Source organism: Oreochromis aureus, linkage group 22, assembly GCF_013358895.1.
Source record: "Oreochromis aureus strain Israel breed Guangdong linkage group 22, ZZ_aureus, whole genome shotgun sequence".
Taxonomy (NCBI): Eukaryota; Metazoa; Chordata; class Actinopteri; order Cichliformes; family Cichlidae; genus Oreochromis; species Oreochromis aureus.
The window spans coordinates 6124396-6142945 of record NC_052962.1 but is presented as its reverse complement, the minus strand read 5'-3'; the positions used below and the strand labels follow the sequence as shown (position 1 = coordinate 6142945).

At 38.6% G+C, this 18550-nt stretch overlaps 1 protein-coding gene across 3 annotated transcripts in view; it reads right to left on the bottom strand.

The window, feature by feature from the left end:
* Nucleotides 1-18550, bottom strand: part of LOC116321133 (receptor-type tyrosine-protein phosphatase U-like) — a 261081-nt gene that overhangs the window by 66813 nt on the left and 175718 nt on the right. For all 3 annotated transcript variants that reach the window (XM_039605707.1, XM_039605708.1, XM_039605709.1), the window contains exons 9-12: nucleotides 15601-15710; nucleotides 11267-11468; nucleotides 7011-7113; nucleotides 3314-3593 (exon numbers count right to left, since the gene is read on the bottom strand). In XM_039605707.1, coding sequence (XP_039461641.1) covers nucleotides 3314-3593; nucleotides 7011-7113; nucleotides 11267-11468; nucleotides 15601-15710 — 695 coding nt within the window. The remainder of the gene's footprint in view (nucleotides 1-3313; nucleotides 3594-7010; nucleotides 7114-11266; nucleotides 11469-15600; nucleotides 15711-18550) is intronic.

The window sequence follows — 18550 nt, the reverse complement described above, 5'->3', positions numbered from 1 at the left end:
TGTCCTATCGCGCCATCGGCCCCTCTGGCCATCACCAGTAGGCGGTAGGTGAAGTGTCTTGCCCAAGGACACAAAGACCAAGACAGACAGAGCAGGGGATCGAACCGGCAACCTTCCAGTTACAAGATGAGCTTCCCAACCCCCCTGGACCATGGTCGCCCATTTTTGTTTTCAATAACATTCTATCTTGGCACACTGCTTCATTTATTTATTAATGCATTAATTTTAATTTTTGAATGTTGACCCTAAAACCCCCCAAAATAAGCATAAAGGTGCTAAAGGCTTTAACGGTTGAAAGAAAGTTATATTAGTTACAAGCTCCCACAGGTTGTTTACTGTGGATAATAACTCTCATATGACTTATTAGTAGTGCTTAATAATGTGTTAAAATCAACAATAAAATAATGGATTGTTTCAGTTTTAACAGTATAATTAATAGTACTAAAACTGCAATAACAAACCGATGGCAGTCAAAGAGTGGCGTCACGGAGATTCCTTGACAGTGCCAGACGTTTAGAAAAGACTGGTTAGCAGGCAAGATAAATATAGAGTGAAAGTTAATGCATAAACTGGAGACACCTATAGTTGACATTTAACCAAAAAACTGAAGTCAGCACTGTCTAGAAAAGAAAGGCTCCCAACTTTTCTTTTGTGCAATAATATTTGCTAATAAAAATGTAAAAAGGAATAAATCCTTTAGCTTAGCAACACTAGCTATTTTTGTAAATTTTCTGAATGTATTTATTTAAAAGGGACATATTAATTAACATATATCCTTGTAAATATGCCAGATTTAGCCAGAAGGCTACATCGGTCCATATAAATATCAGTATAAGTGACACGTAACCCCAGATGATGTGTAAACACATTGAACAGGGGGAGATTTTGTTGTACATGACCATAAACGGCTATTCTATTCTACTCTATTCTATTCTATTCTGAGATCTCAGCATGCTGATGTTTTCATGTTTCAAGTCCCAGATATTTTGGCAGTAATCAAGATTTTTCTAAAGTGGCTCCTTTGGAAAAGTGTGTGTTTGTTTCCTGCTTATGTGTTTCGCAATAAACTAGCAACACCAGTCATGCATCTTTCAAGCCTCACTGACAGCATATCTGCCAAAGCAATTACGGTTTCAATTCAATGGCAGCTCATGGTCCACAGTATGCCCCGTACATCTAATTTATGCAGAGTAATTGTCAAAATAATTAGGTTTTTTCCCCCTTTCTCTCAGAGCTGCCCATCGCTCATGAAACACAACTACAATTTAGAAAACAGACTTGAGATATTTTGCAGGACAAAAAAGAAAAGTGCCAAGATGCCAGATTTCTAAAAGCTGCTGTGGCAAAAGAAGTTTTCGATTGGTTTAAGAGACAGAATCATCTTAAATGCCAGGTCACAATGAGAGAAGCTAACTGCTGACATCAGAGATTTCAATCGGACATGCAACATCTTGTTTTTCACCAGGACCAGACACTGACTGTATTCATTTATTCTTTTAAGTTCTTGAGGTCCACCCAGCAGCACGAGACAAACACTGGTTGCATCCTGTGAGGACTGAGATGGTGGAGACAGGCAGGCATGCATAACAGCTATATGTGCCTAATGATTTAAAGGGCATTTGCTTTCAGTGTTTCTGTGGCTGCTGTCCAGCACTTTCCTTGTTCATGCTTCAGTCATTTTTTCAATAGCTTCAGGAGTTTCTTTTCCGATCACTTTAAGTCTGGGGGAGAGTGTTTGATTTTTTTCCCCACAGAAAATTGACTTTTAAAGAGCTTAAATATGAGGCAATCTGGCAACTGAAAGATTACTAATGAAAAGAAAAGGTACAAACTCTATTCCACAAGTAATTATCTTGTAAAAAATTCAGCCACTTTGCTCATGTAATGTCTTTAAGTGTTTTAGGGAGAAAAAGGTTTGCCTTTCCATTTTCAATGAGAAATAATGTAAGATTAACAAGTCTAAAAATAGGGGCTAGTTGAGGCTTTCTAAAAAGCAGATCATACAGTAATGTGCCAAATTCTTGAGTCACCCCTGCTTCCAAACTTTATTTACATTTTTAAAGTGGTTTTGAGCAATAGTTTTCTAGTCTTTCTGAATATCTTCCAAATTTTTCATTTCAACACTGCTGCTTTTCTTTCAGTTTTAGTCCAATCATTGCTTCATGCACTATATTTCCAAAAGTATTTGTTCGTCTGCCTGCACACGCATATAAACTTGAGTGCATTCAATTCTTAAACCATAGGATTTAATGTGATCATGGCCCACCTTTTGCAGCTATATCAGCTTCAACTCTTCTGGAAAGGCTTTCCACAAGGTTTAAGAGTATGATTATTGAAATTTTTGACCAATCTTCCAGAGAAACATTTATGATATTGAACAAGAAGGCCTGGCTTGCAGTCTCTGCTCTAATTCATCCCAAATGTGTTCTGTCAGGTTGAGGTCAGGACTCTGTGCAGGCCAGTCAAGTTCTTCCACACTGGAGTCGCTCATCCATGTCTTTATGGACCTTGCTTTGTGGACTGGTCCACAGTCATGTTGCAGGAGGAAGCGGCCATTCCCAAACTTCTCCCACTAAGTCAGGAGCTTAAAATTGTCTAAAATATCTTGGTATGCAGAATTATCAAGAGTTCTTTTAATTTTAATTAAGGCAGAGGCCAACTCCCCAAAAAGCAACCGCACACCATAAGCCCCCTTTCCAGAAAACCTTAGACTTGGCACAATGCTGTGAGACAAGTATTGTTCTCCTGACAACAGCCAAACCCAGACTCATCCATCAGATTGCCAGATAGAGATGCATAGAAGAGAACGTCTCCACTGCTCACGAGTCCAGTTTTGGTGTGCTTTACACCAGTGATTTACATTACACTAGGTGATGTAAGGCTTGGATGCAGCTCTCTACGCACTGTTCTTATGCTAATCTGAAGGCTACGTGAGGTTTGGAAGTCTAAAGCGACCGACTCTGCAGAACGTTGGCAACCATATGTGCCTCAGCATCCTCTGACCCTGTTCTGAGTTGATGTTGTTCCTAATCACTTGCACTCTGTTATGTTACCAATACCAGTTGACTATGGAATATTTGGTAGCGAGGAAATTTCACAACTTATTGCACAGGTGGCTACCACTGTACCATGCTGGAATTCACTGAGCTCCTGAAAGCAACCCATTCTTTCACAAATATTGGTAGATTGAGTCTGCATGTGGCCATGGAAGTGATTCAAACACCTGAATTCAATGATTTGGATAGGCGAGTGAATATGTTTTGCAAAATAGTGTCCAAGTAGCAGAGAAAAAAAACATTGTAATGGTTCTTACCCCTCTGAAGTTGCTGGTGGCCTGGAAGTAGATGAGGTAGTTCTTGGTTGGGTCTAAAGGACTGTTCCAGTAGCCATTGTAGGTGTGATTATCACCCACTGTGAAAGGCGTGGCCTCTGGCAGACTGCTGGGAGCCAGCTCAGCTGTATAGTAATGTGGAGCCCCTTTGGCCTGAGCCTCATTGTGGGAATTTGGAGTAGGGAAACAGTCCACGGTGCCCAGCTCCCTCCTCTTCACATGACGGGACCCATCCTCTTCCACCACCACTACCTGGTAGGCACTGAGACAGGACAATGTGGACCTTAGTGCCCCAAAAACCTATCATTTAAAAGATCAGTTCTAATAGTATATAATATCGCTGTCAATAGTCATAATGCCAGGACCATACCGCTCAGATCACACTGTGTTCGTTGCCATTTCCCTTAAATTGTAGCATCATCATCATATTTCCAGTTGTAAAAGTAATATTACTCCAGAGTTTGCGATACATATAATGGATTAACTTTGGAATGATCTGGCTGAGGAGATTCAGGTCCACAGAGCCAGTGACCTTTAAATTCCTTCTTAAAACAAGTTTTTATAGTTTAGCTTTTACCTGATATTACTTCATGTTATGTTGTGTTTTGAAATCCTGCATTGTGTGGCCATTGTTTTTCAGTTTTCTTGTTTATTGCTTCTGGTTTCTTTGTTAATTATTTCATTAGCATTTTTTACTTTTTGTAATTTATCTCCAATTACTTGTTGCTTTTAACTCATCAGTGTTGAACTTTATACACACACATATTTGAATATGTGTGTTCATGATTTACTTTTTTAAATTAAACACTGAAGACTGCACCCAACTGAAGCCCAAATTCATGAATTACATCAAAATACAAGAAAAACTCCACTCACTATTATTGAATTTCAGCTATATTTTATTGTAATTGCCAGTGTTTTTTGTTTTGTATTATTAATCCTTGATTTCATGATGTGTCTTTGCTAATCTCTTGGTTTTGGTTTCTGTCTCAAGTATTCCTAGCTCCTTAGTTCTTTGGCATTTTCTGTGTTCTTAGGTTCTTAGGTCAAAACCTAGTTCTTAGGTTCTGTTCCCTCTGTTCCAGTTCTGTCAGGTCTCTGTGTGAAGCCCATGTCTCTGACTTGTTGAGTTTCCTGTTTTATTGTGAAGGTCCGTGTCTTATGTCAGTGCATTCAGCTTTGTGTCCTTGTCTTGTTAATTAGGTCCAGCCGTGTCTCCCTCCTGTGTGCAGTTTACTGGTTTCCCTCTGTGCTTATATAGTGTGTGTTTTCCCTTGCTTGTGACTGGTCTATCTGCATTAGCTCTGCGTATCATGCTGTGTTCTGCTCTGTGTTCCTCTGTGAGTCATCCTGTGACTTTAGGTTTTGGATTCACCAAAAAATTTTTGTCCTCTAATTGATTGACAGTAATTGATTTTTATTGGATATTTACTGAATAACACCACTTTTTATCATGTCATGTTATGTTTTAACAATTTTCATCAATGTTTTTTATGATTTTCAGAGTTTCACATAACCATGCTCAGCAACTGCATCCAAGTTCTGCCAGTTAACTCTCTCCAAATCAGCTGAAAGTAAAGACAAACAAGCAGTAATTAATGATGATGTGATCTATACTTTTTTGATCCCCTTGGGGAAATTCCTCTCTACATTTAACCCATTCACTCAGTGAAGCAGTGGGTAGCCATTGGGTGCCTGGGGAGCAGTGTGTAGGGATGCTACCTTGCCCCGACCTTCCAGTCAGGGGGCCACCACTCTGCCTACTGAGCTATCCTTGCCATATGTAATCATGCTAGATTAGTCATCCAGAGAACTCGTGCTAAGCTTTAAAAGGTTTGCATGATAAGTAGGTATTATATACAGCTTTGTAAGGCTCCAAACACAAGATGTTATTCTTGTGTATAGTGTTTATTTAGAGTAAAAAGATTACTTTAGCTGCTGTTGCCTTAGCTATGTATGAATCATAACAAAATGAACATATTTGACATTTTTTTAAACAATAAATAATTGGAAATATGTTACAAATGTATAAAATTTGGAAATACACCAGACAGGAAAATGAATGAAATTGAACTAGCATACACAATACAAACTACTGGGGAAAAAATTGGATTTTGATATGAAAATGCATAGAATCCAACTGACTGAACTCAACACAGTACTGGGCAATACTCTTGAGCCACAACCCATTTCTTTATATTTTGCTTCAAAGAAGCCCCACTTTCTTTTCTTTGGTTTTTTTAAGTGGTCTTGATAAGTAGTTCTCTAGTAAGTCTTTCAAATTCTTTCACTGATGCTTTTTTCATTCACTTTTAGTCCTGTCCTTGCACCTGACACTTTTCAGAGATCTTTGTTTTTTTGCACTCTAACTCAAGGCGTGAACAAATGTTGTCTGTACACATAACAACTTAGAAAACAACCAATTTTAAATTGTTCATTAGGCGTTTTGTAACTTGCAGCCTCTCGCACCAGCATATAATTTGCTGCCATTTCCAAGCCAACAGCATTTTTGCACCAACAACTGGATTCCAAAAGATCAATTAGCAGAAAAAGGTGTTGTGGTTAGCAGCATATACTTAAAAAAATCTGTGGAAACAAGTGGAGGACAAGAAGTGACAGGCCTAAAGAAACCCAAATAGGTTCACTATAGCAGATGAACAGCATCTGAAAGCCCCTAACACACTGGGGAAAAATTCTGCAAAAATGATATAGGACCTGATAATCTGCAGATCCTGTCCCTTCAGTTGATTCATCTACTGTTCCTAAGCCTCATCCGAAATAATCTCAGTGCAAGGATGGATATCAAAAAGTTTTTTTCCCCTTATATAATCTATTTGTATGTGTACTTTCAATTAGCTCCTTAAATCAAAATTTAAGGAACTAAGAGACTTTTTGCACAGTACTGTGCATGCTATAAAAATGAGTCTCCAATATGTCCCAAACTGTATATCAGCAGCCACCATTTACCAAAATGTATTTGTTTGATTGATAATTTCATTTATAAAAAAAAAAAAATGTTTTTTACGACTCAAGACCGCAATAAAACAGCAATATTGTCACGAAATTGTCTCTTTTGGCTTTAACAGAAACTCACCATGTGATGAATATTTTTCTATTGCACTGTTATATCTCTCCCAGAGAAATGCACTCCATGAAGGATTGGATGCTCTTTTCTAGTTGAAAGCCTGGTGCTTCAATTTTTTCTCAAAACCTGAGGTTTTACTGAAATTGGAGCGGGGGCGGGGGCCCATTATGGTGACACAATGTCTAACAGTCAGCATACGATAGGTTGACATGGAGCGTCATTCTAAAGCTGTGTGAAATGGTGAGTTAGGCTTCAGGACGGAATAACGAATAACGGCCCATTTTTTTATTCCTTTTATCCTGTTGCTATTGTGCCAACACATCATAACATTCCAGTGTCCTTGAACAATGGCCAAACATTACTGAGGAACCTAATATTAATAGCTTGCATTTAATTTTGAACGCTTTGTGAACTTTGCAAAATCATCATGTTTCTGTGAAAACCCACTTTCTGGGACTTGGTGTCTGCTATGCTTCAAGACTAAAGAACAATTTTCTAGTGCTTCACAGAGCTCGCTTTGACTGCAGCTATAAATATCAGAGCCTGGAACAGCACCGAATGAATGTCGGTGTAGGAGTGAAGCCTGCATTGTACCTGACAGGAGCCCCTCTCCCCAGGGCTGGGCGCAGCAGCACGGTGATGGTGCTCTCCGACTCACTCAGTGGAGAAGGGATATCTTCATAGTCAAACACCGGAGCTGAGGGCAGAAAGAAAAGTGGGAAAAAAAATCTGAGTGTCAAAAAAGGCCTAACATATGTAGAAAAAGAACAGGATGACTTTCCGCACTCTTTTTGCCAGCAAAGTTGAAATATACTTTGTTTAGATTTGGGAGCTTCAACAGACACGTGGCTCCACTGCTGGATATTTTAGTAATGTTTTCTCCCCTACATTAAAAGATAAGAGTGTACCATCTTTGTTCATTACCCGCACTTGTCCCCAGCGTACTAGTGTGTGCAGGCCTCCCACACAGTGCCATTGACTGATGATGACTAGTAACAGCAGCCAACTACGGAGAAAACAAGAGGCTCTTATAATATAATTAGGACAGATCTCAATGCTGCACAACCTCAGCAAAGCTCTGGGGACAAAGGGGTTGAGTGTTCCCATCTCTGTTTACTACAGGGAGTGAATTAATTGGAGTACGTAGTGAAGCAAATGGCTATCCTGGTACAACAGATAAGCCGAAACAAAAAGGTTCCGTAATGGAAGTGGAAAATGTTTCTGCTGAGGCAAGGCATTAATGCCCGTCGTAAAAACCTGCTTGTGTAACCTGTCATCCGAAAAAACACACACTCATGCTTGCACACAAACATCTGAGGTCTGCATTATATGCAGACATGCTCAGGAGTGTTTGAGCCAGTGTGTGTTAGGTGGTTAAAGCCAATGAATAATGAAAAAGCTAACGAGTACAGCATTACACTTGCATGTGTGGTACTAAACTGGAACAGGAGCTGGCTGCCCAGAGCTCCTGACAGCGCAGCCAGGTGGGAGCATGTGATACTATAGATTTAATTGTATACTCTGACATCTGCAGGCCCACATAAGCCACTTTCTAAACCGAATGGAACAGGTACAGATAATAGAGATGGATGCTGTATTACATACAGTGTGGGGAAAAGAATTCTCCTGGAATATAAAAAGCTCCAAGATCCAGCAGAACCAAAAGGTATTTTTATTAAGACAATAACGTTTACAATCCACCAATCTCCTTGTTTGGCATCAGAAAACACCAGACTAAAATCAAAATGTTCAATATATTCTGCATGCCTAGGGATAAAGTTACGTCATTGTCTGCTTTAGGAGACAGTAATAATAAGTAGACATGAAACAAGCACACTTGAATCAGAGGAGAAATGAAAAGGAAAAGAAACAACTTTAAAAAGAGAAACTGCTGTAAGCCATTAAACTGCCATAAAAGAAACTAATTAATAAAACTTTAACAATGAGCATTTTTTTCTATTTTACTTGAATGCACTGATTCTATTACTTTAATGTATAATATTTAATGTATTTAATGTATGAATATAAAGAAGTTACATTCAAAATTTGAAAGTGCACTGCAATAGCTCAAGGTTGGCTCTAGAGAGACTTTTTCACAAATACGGGACACCTATACTACACTAGACAATCCTAACGTCATTCAGTCTTCCTGAAAATGTGCGCCTTTATCCCCATAATTAAACAGTAATGTATCCCCTCAAAAGCAGGTTTTCGACTCTGCATTAGAGCGCGGCTGTTCAGAACAACCATAAACATGTTTGACTTTCCCAAATTCTGAAGTTAACAAGAAGCACTCAGAGAGTGCAACCCTCCACAAGGCAACTCACTCTCTGGGCAGTAGTGACTTTAAAGGAATAGTGTTGTATTTTGTATATTTTCATTTTATTTTCTTTGTTCTTTTTTAGAAAATACTTTAAGGAGTTTGTAGTGGAGTAAAAAGTACAAAAAGCAGGCTTTGTTATTTGCACTGCTGAAAGCTATTTTAACATAATTTTGAGTGTATATGGATTCATTCGCTTTCGCTTGACAGTACTGTTTTTTAAAAGATATGACATATTTTTGGGTCAGCTTGCAACAAAGTCATGTAAAAGTGAAATGTTACATTTATATTTCATATTTGGATGCAAACTAAGAGAGGTGCAGTAAATATAATGGCACATCTCGCTATCATTTATCATTTTCTTGTGTCGGTTTACTATTTATCAAGCAGGACACATTTGGGTAGGATTTAGTATGCATATAATGTAAATCCAACAAACTGGAAAAAGACTGCAATGAACTATAGCGTGCAGGTAAATTCAGTACAACAGCAAATGTCACAGTCTCCACTTTTTGCAAAGACTCTTTCATAAAATTCGTTGCTATTCTCCTTCGCTGAACAATCCAAACTCTTGTGCTTTGCTCTGTTTTTGGTCAAATTTAAGACACAGTCAATGAAATTAATCTTTTGTAACTTACATTTATTTGTTTGAAATAAGTTATGAAACAAAAATCTAATAAAAAGTGCAGAAACAAATTTAAGAAGCACTCAGAGTGCAAACCTCTGCCAAGGCAGCTCGCTGTCTTTTACATAGCGGGCAGCTAATGAGGCACATCATTCTCTGTTTGACAATACTTTCTTTAAGATATAACGTATTTTGGGGTCAACTTGAAAGGAAGGCAGATGTGAAATATTAAATTGACATCAGAGGTCAAATGTGACAAACTATAATGTGATATTTAGAATCCTCCTATACTGTTATCATTTCCTAAATGTTGACAATTTTAAGCAGTTTTAAAGATAAAAGACATTTAATAAAATGTTGACCTTATTTGATCTTGAAGGAAAGGTCAGAGGTTAAATGAGGTTTAAATCTGTATACAGTATTTTTTTTTGACTATACACCACACTTGTAAGAATCATAGTTACTAAGTTATGAGGTTTTTATGAGTTTTCGACCAATAAATCATTAAGTTGACCTTGAAGACCTCGGTGCATGCAAGTCAAATTTTAATGAATTGTTAACATGACCCCACTCTACACCCCTACAAAGTTTTATCAGAATTCTTTCAAAAACTTTGAATGACACACGTGCAAAAACTGCCAAAAACATATTCTCCTTGGCAGAGATGGAAAAATGTGGCACAAATAAGGGTGACAAAAAAATAGAAGTTAAAGCACTTTCTAATAACCTAAACAATATGACCAGTTCAGACTTTGTGTGCTGACAGAACCTGCGAGGGTGTTCCATCTCTGGACAAAGATCCTGCATAGATCAGTTTGTTCTGGAACATTTCTAACCATCCTGTTGTTGGACCATGATCTGTCGTGAGGTCCCATCGCTGACCGCTGCAGCCCTCGAGCTGTTTCAGAAATACTACCTAATTATCTGACTTGCTACCTAGACCTTGAAATACACCGCTGTCACACAAAAAGTCAACATCATTAGCTAAACAGTCTTGTTTAGTTCTAGATTTGGCACACAGTTAATTGTTTTTAGGAGCTCAATATGTAATTTGACAGAAGAAAATGACTTTTTGTTTTGCTGTTCGGATTAACATAATCAGATCATTTTAACAAGAAGAAGCCTGAAACATTATTAAAGCCTGCGATCTTCAGCATCAAGAGATTTTATACAGGTTCATCTCGAGAAAGAAGGAACAAGCAATAACTGCAGACCTTTTTAGGAAGCTTTATTTTCTTTAACTGCTTTTGTGTGTGGATTCCTGAATGAATCCAAATCATCCACACACTCCATTTACCCCCCACGTGCTGTATGAGGGAGACACAACAATAGCAAGTGATGTTTCATCAAAGTAAACACCATTAGTGAAAATGGCCTGCAGACACCCAATCAGGGGGAGAGTGTTTCACAGTCCCCACAGACAGAACAGAATCTTGAGATCCATAGCAGTAACCTCTTCCCTAACAAACACCGCTTCTCTAATTTCTGAACGGCTGCGTGTCCTTTGAATGGAAAACGCAGGCCGCGATGATGTGAACAAAGCTGTTTTCACCCAAACCATTCAAGCTGAACATTTGTATTTGGCTATAATTTGCTCTGCTGTTATTCTATCAAACTAAGCCAGTGTGCATCTGAAAGGTGTACAAGAATGAAAATAATTTGTACAGTTTAAAAGTAAATGTGTAATTTAACCAAAGCTCTTCAAAGGGAGGGAATTGCATATCATGACATAGTCTCCTATCGTAAAAAAAAACATGTTTTTTTTTCTTTAGACTTGTCCTGTCACAGCCATTGAAAATCTGAATTCATCATTAAATACCAGTCAAGAGAAAATCTCTTACGCACATGTACACACACAGACATCAACATGTACACACACAGACAGCAGTCAGTGCAAAGACTAACCAGAAATGTTGGTGGTGATCTCAGTGAGTGCAGTCTGGCCAAAGCCCTTGGCAGTTCTGGCCCGGACAGACACCAGGTAAGTGGTTCCAGGATGGAGGCCTGAGAACATGTGGTAGGTCTCATTTCTCAGCTTGGACACTGTACGGCGAGGACCTGGCACATTAATACCTGGATCTGATGACTCAATACTCTGGTAACTGATCTGAAAATAGAGAAAATGATGATACTGGATTAAAACGGTCCAAACCTTATCTAATGTAATCCAGACCTGTGCACGTCTGTTCTTGCTTTTCTACCAGAAAGGTTCAGTCTCTTTTTGATCTTTTTAACATGATATGATGATCTTGTCATGCTTTAGCCCCCTTGTGACCCTGAACTGGATAAGTGATTAAGAGAAGGGATAATAATGTAAGCATATTAATATACCACTATGACAACTCATAGCAGTTAAGAGGGAGCATGTAAGCCTGGGGGAAAATGGTATCAAGTAATTTCACCTAAAAATAGAAGTGATGACAAATAAAGCTTAGTTGATCGCAAAACCCACTACATCTTATCATTTTGTGGTTTCCATCATCTGTGAATCACAAACTATGAAACTTGTTAAGATACACTACTGTGCAAAAGTCTTGAGGCACCCCTCATTTTGTTATATGAGACTTTTTCATTTTTTTCAAGTGGTCTTGAGAAACTTTTCTCCAGGCCTTTAGAAAGTCTTTCTCAGAGGAAAGACTTCAGAGGAATGTTCCTTTTTTCTTTTTATTTGTTCAGCCTCTTAATATCGACCTACAAATCATTCAAGCTTTAAAAATGCACCTAATTCAAGGGATGAACCGGTATAGTCAATACAGACAACGTAGAAAAGAACCAGTTTTAAATTTAGACACATTTTGTTACAAATCATTTACCACAAAAACACATAATTTGTTCCAATTTCTTTAGAGACATCTATGAAAAATGCCAAAGATAACACAGTGTGACAGGCATACAATAGTATTTTTGTCCCAATAAGATGATTCCCAAAGAGCTGTTAGCCAAACTCTAGTGTGCTGAGGAAACTGAACAAGTGGAGGACAAAAGAAGAAGGGGCTGTACGTACAGCAGGCAAACATGAAAGCCATGACCTTAAGAAGAAGGAACAAAACAGCAAAGACCCGACACAGGACCCGATGCATGTATCTGTTCGCTGTCAGGCTGTGCGTGATTATACAAAACACAGATTTTCAAGCTCAGCAGAATTGTACACCGTGTATGTTTGCACATGTTTCGATAACTGCTCCACCTATTGCCCCTTTTTCTTAGATACATGCAAGGAAATGTGAGGTGGCAGAAGAATTAACTATTAAGTACTGTAATTCCCATGATATTTGAAAACTCTGATGTGCCAGAGAGGAAATAAGAAACGTTATAAGTTAGCTGGTTAACGTTAGTTTTAAGCCTCTAGGGAGCATGAATATCTAATGTCTGGAACACAGGAAAGATTTCTAGACCCACACACTGCTGGATGCAAAATTAAAAATCAATGTGACACATAACAGCTTTGCAGTTATGACAATTACATAACATTTTTACATAACATGGATTTTTAGCTGCTGTTAAGCACGTGTTCACATAAGGGAAACACGGTATAGCACTGATAGCATTCGTAGGTCAGACCAGACTGTATAAGCTCATACAGCTTGTGTGATATGCTTTACAGAATCCATAGCTTGTTACTCACACCGGGTAAAAGATTAAATTTAGATGGCATTTTATTTGAAAACCTTCTCACAGAAATGCCTCTCAATTAATCTTAAGGCTACTGCAAAAAGATGTCGACTCACAGTGGAGGTCTAATAAATCTTGTGCTACAGTTAGCCACAGATAATCAGGTAGACTTAGTGTCATATCTACGTTCTATAGCACTCACAGGCTGATTTTACACAGCATTCAGGATTAGGTGATAAAGTAAAAACCAGAGAAAAATAACACATACTAAAGATGAAAAGTATGAATTAAAAGCAGTATGAGGTTGTTTCCTTGTTGCTGTTTGATGAATGTGTGCAAGTCTGTAAATCGAGAGACATAAAACTGAGGAAATCAGGCAGGCTGGCTGTAAAAGAGCCTCTTCCTTCTACCCGACAGTATCTTGACACTGAAATGTTAACACTTTACCTCAGGGCAGTTGGCAGTGCAACCCAAAGCTCAGATTTGGCTGGTTTGTCTCTCAGGCCTCATTGGTGTCCAAAGGAGTTTAGGTTATTTAACCATGTTTGTTTCCCGAGGTGTGTTTCGGCCTTTAAGCAGTTCATGCTGGGACCATTTTCTATCACCCACTCCATCCATTCATTTATGCATTTAACCAAATATCAGGTCTATTATTGTTATTATTTATTTTTTTATTGTGATTGCACCTAAATAATGTAATATTAGGGAACAATAGGACAGTTGAAGGTGAGAAAACACACTGTGTTATTTCAGTAGCCTCACTCAGGCTCTATTGTTTTCACCCTCTTAAACAGATTTTAGCTGATGAGCCCAGCTCTTTTTTGTGATGCCTGTATTACATGAAACCTGTTTTACTAAATAAAAAGATTGTTCTAACAAATGGGTGGTTATTATCATAAATATGTAAAAAAAAAACTTCAATGAGTATTATAGTCTCTTTTAATGCTGTCTGTACAAATAGTATCTGTGGTTCTGAATTGAGGTTAAAATTAGAAAATTAACAATAGTGCCCTCATAATAGGAAACATCTTATTGAACGAAACATGTTTTTCTTAATTACATGTTTTTGTTGAAGCCATGTTTACATGGTTATAGGAATTTTAGTGCAACCAAGACTTTGTGGATATATAAGCAGTCGGAGCTAGAAAAAAGATACATATTTTCTCTTGGGAGAAATAAATCAACTACTGTAGACCTCTCTGCATTGAATCATACTTGTTATTAATCTCTGGCTCTCTTCCACAGCCTGTCTTTTATCCTGTCTTCCTTCTCTCTCCATAACCGGTCGCAGCAGATGGCCGCCCCTCCCTGAGCCTAGTTCTGCCAGAGGTTTCTTCCTGGGAGTTTTTCCTTCCCACTGTTGCCAAAGTGCTTGGTGATAGGGGGTCATATGATTGTTGGGTGTTATTGTAGGGTCTACCTTACAATATAAAGCGCCTTGAGGTGACTGTTGTTGTGATTTGGCGCTGTATAAATAAAACTGAATTGAACTAAATGCCTCTCAAGTAACCTCAAAAACAGTTAACATCTGTGTGCATAAAGAAAGAATGAGAGAAGGCAAAGTTAAAATTAAAGACAAAACAAAAAATCTTTTTATTGATAAAAGAAAAAAAAAAGTCCAACTTGCATTGATGCAAAAGCAAATTACAGGCTTGAGGCAGTTCCATACAAAGTCACTGAATATAACCGATGACTTTTTATGGATTTTTAGAGGGCTGGGCTTCTGTGGATTCACTGAATACGATGTGAAATTCAGAACATTATTGGCAACAAGAAGCAACAGTAAAGGCAGGCATTTGTGGTTCTCATTAGGATCTTTCTTATTACAAAATAAGCAACTTCTAAGTAGCTGTGTCACCCGGTAGCAAACAAACACATTGTCTTCACATTTTGGTTTCAGTCTCAAAAATCCAGAAGTGTAAATTCACTGCACTAGCAGTTTGGAGGTTTGGGGCGAAGGCGTATGATCTGTATGCACACCAAGGTTATCGCAGCACTCGATTCTATGCGTGGCTCCTCACTTTTCAGGCCTCTGCTTGTGAAAAGAAACTCATTTTCTCTCCCTGCCCAGTGACCATGTGTTAAGCCACAGTGGGTCTTCACATGTACTTACGCAAAAAAAGCTCCAAAGCCTGTGCTACAAAGGTCTGTAGTTGATATGGGGCCATCAATAATTAATTAGAAACATTTAAAGTTGCCCCCTTGTGGAGGCATCTCTTAGGCAAATAAGTAATTAGAATGGTTGTCCCCCATGTAATTACAGCCTGAAGTCTGGGCTGCAGCTTCATTACCATATGAACACGTACAGTAAATCCTATGAACTGTGAAAAGTGAGTCCTACCTACTCCAGAAGCTCAGCCTCATGTGTGCTATTGGGGTTTAGGCAAGACACACAAAAACAGGCCTGGAGGAAATCAAAGAGGGGGAGCAGTGGAGTCCTTAAAGCCCACAGAAGAGACTTCTCATTGATCTGAGTCATTTTGCTGAAGGAGGATGAATAAAACTAGATATATACAAGGCAAAAATAACATCTTACCCTCAGTGAGGATAAGTGCGTGTTATGTGAATTCAGTTGTTGTCATTGTTGTGGACTGTGGATTTTTTGCGTTAGTAACGAGGTAGCTTACCTCATACTGTGTGATGAGACCGTTTGGCTCTACGGGTTCCTCCCACTTGAGGAATATCATGTCGTCGAGCGGGGTGAAGGTCAGGGACTCTGGAGCGATGCCGCCAGGAACTACGGCAGGAGAGAAAACAACCTTCTCTGAAACAAACAGTCCACTCGGGTCTCGAGTTAATAGACTCTTGGGCAGGCATGCCGGGGGGTAAAAACACCTTTGACAGAGTGAAAAGGCACAGGGCCAAGGAGGGATGGAGGAGGAGGACAGAGAAGGGAACACAGAGACAGAGCAGAAGGGGGTGATGAAAAGAAAACTCTGAAGCAGCTTGCTCCCAGCCCTCGGGATGAATTGAGATTCTGGCTAATACTGTCTGATAACAGAGCACCGTGTCTCAGAGGATGACAGCAGATTTTTCTTCTTTAGCACCGTACCGACAGAGAAACAGTAAAGTAATCCAACTGCCTGAGTATCCCTCTGCATGTTGTGGTTTAATGAGATGCATCTACATCTATATGTATCTTTTTTATTTATTTTTTGTGTTATATAGATATTTTTTTAGGCAGGTGTTGAGCTGGCCAGTTTAGGTTCTGAGAATAAATGAATGTCCAAAGAAACCCTTTGGCGTTGACAGCCACTAAAAGGGTGCTGAAAGAGTAAAGTCATGTCTAGAAGTGAAAAAAAAAAAATCCAGCACTGTGCTTTTTGGTTCTGCGGTCAGTGACGTTGAAATAGGTGATAATAGACAGTTAAAAAAATAACCTCTCTGCACCTATTTCCTCTGTGAGGTTAGCTTTTGCTAAATGCTAAAGCTATGCCCTTGTTTGTATTGGCAACATTTAGGAAATGATACTGTTATATGGGGATTGAAAAGATCACATTATAGTTTGAATCCAAAGACCATATCATATTTGACCTCTGAGCTGACGTTTAAATTTCCCATCTACCTTTCTTTCAAATTGACCCCAAATGCTTTATTTTTACTGCACTAAAACTTTTTAAAGTACATTTAAAAAGGAACAAAAAACAGAATGAATGTGCACAAAATACTGTTCCCTTTAAAGTAAATGCTGCCCAGAGTGAGCTGTCTTGGCGGGGGTCTGCTCTCTCAGAGTGCTTCTTGTTTCTTTTTAAAGTTATTTTGTAGAATGACTTTTACGCTAAGGGTTATTTTCTTGGTGCATGCCTTATTCTCTCTTCAGATTCAGTCAGCTGTCAGAAGGCTTGAGGACTTGCTCGTATAATTTTAAAATTCATTGGTCCATCTATGGCAGCAGGCCATCTCATTTCAGATGCAGTAAAACTTGACCAAAGTATGAAACTATCACCGTCATGTTTCACAGATGGTATCAAGTTCTAATGCTTTATCCAAAAATGTGTGTTTGGTCTCATTAAAAAACCAAAAAACAAAAACATTACTCCAACAATTATCTGAATTCTCCATCAGAGGTTTAGTGAAGTGCAGATGGTCAGCAGTGTTCTCTTCAGAGAGAAGCACTTTCCTCTCGTACGGCTGCCATGAGTACCATTGTTGTTACCCAGTGACTGAGCACAGTATTACATGCCTCACCCTGGAGTGATGTGATAGATTAACAGTAAAGAACCTATTAAGTCTTTTAATAAGTATAAATATAAGCTAAGTACATTTTTACTATTGTTTAAAAATCTTGTGTTTTTGGTAATGACATATGAAAGACCCACTTGACAACAACTTGAACACCATTACGATCATTTTACAGAACTCAAAACTTCACACAGTTATTTTTCAATGAAAAACCTCAGATTACTTTCAATAACAATAAAGTATAAGTTCTGTTTCTATCAGTTATGATGAAAATACATTTTCCCCTCCAAAAATGCACAAGCAAAGTCAACAGAGGAAAATAAGCTATCACAAAATAAACAATTATCTAATCCATTTTATATTGAAGGCTCAATATAGTCATTGATTGTTTAGACCTCTCAGGTGTGCCCCTGAGAGACCAAAACAATTGCTCATTGTCCAAAGTTATGGCAAGTATCACAGAACAAGCACTCCACCAATTTAATTGTGTACTCCTGCAAAACTGTCAGAATAATGACTGAGTTTATTTTATGTTAAAAAAAATAATAACGTAGGCAGAGAGAGAAGCTGATTATGGTGCTAAGACAATCTGTTGTCTGGCCCCAGGTGACACCCACACCTTTATAAAGTAAAATCATTTTATTGTTGCTTTAGAAGGTATGAGATTTCTGTCCTATGCGTTGGTCTACACAGTGTCAAATCTCCAGGTGCTACTTCGTTATTGTGGGGTGAAGTTGAGGGTGCTTCCACGCTTTAAGCCAAAAGACCCATTCTGGTTGACATCAGTGTGAATGTCTGAACTTGAGGAAGACTCAAGTTCAGATGTTCAAATGTACTTTAAATGAGCTCTAGCAAAATCAGGAAGGTAGAAGGGTGCATAGGGTTCAAGGTTAGCGTTGGGATCATCACCGGACTTCATGACTTAGACTTCACGGGTGTGGAACTTCTAAGGATTTTAACATGAACTACAGATTATTCTGTATTTAAAATGATGCGGCACTACTCCTAACTAGTACGAGAAAGAGAAAAATTGTTATACCTGTGCAAACTTCCCTGCAATGGCTTCCAGACAAATACAGGATGGATTTGAATGTCTTTGTTATTTGTCTATAAAGCCATGCCTGGGTTGGCACCTGGGAACATATCAGAGCTTCTATGCTCCAACTGCACCGCTGGGACTCTTAGATCCTCAGAACAACTGCTTTAACTGTTTCACGATCGAGGTTAGGGGGTAAGGAATACTGTGGTTTAGCAGCTGTGCCTCTAAAAGCCCTCTCACAATAACATGTTCGGCCTCTTCTGGCACTTCAGAGAAAAAAAGAGAGATGTATATTCTTTCATTGACCTTTCTTTGCCCTTCATGGTCTTGACATTTGAGCATTAGATAGTTATTTT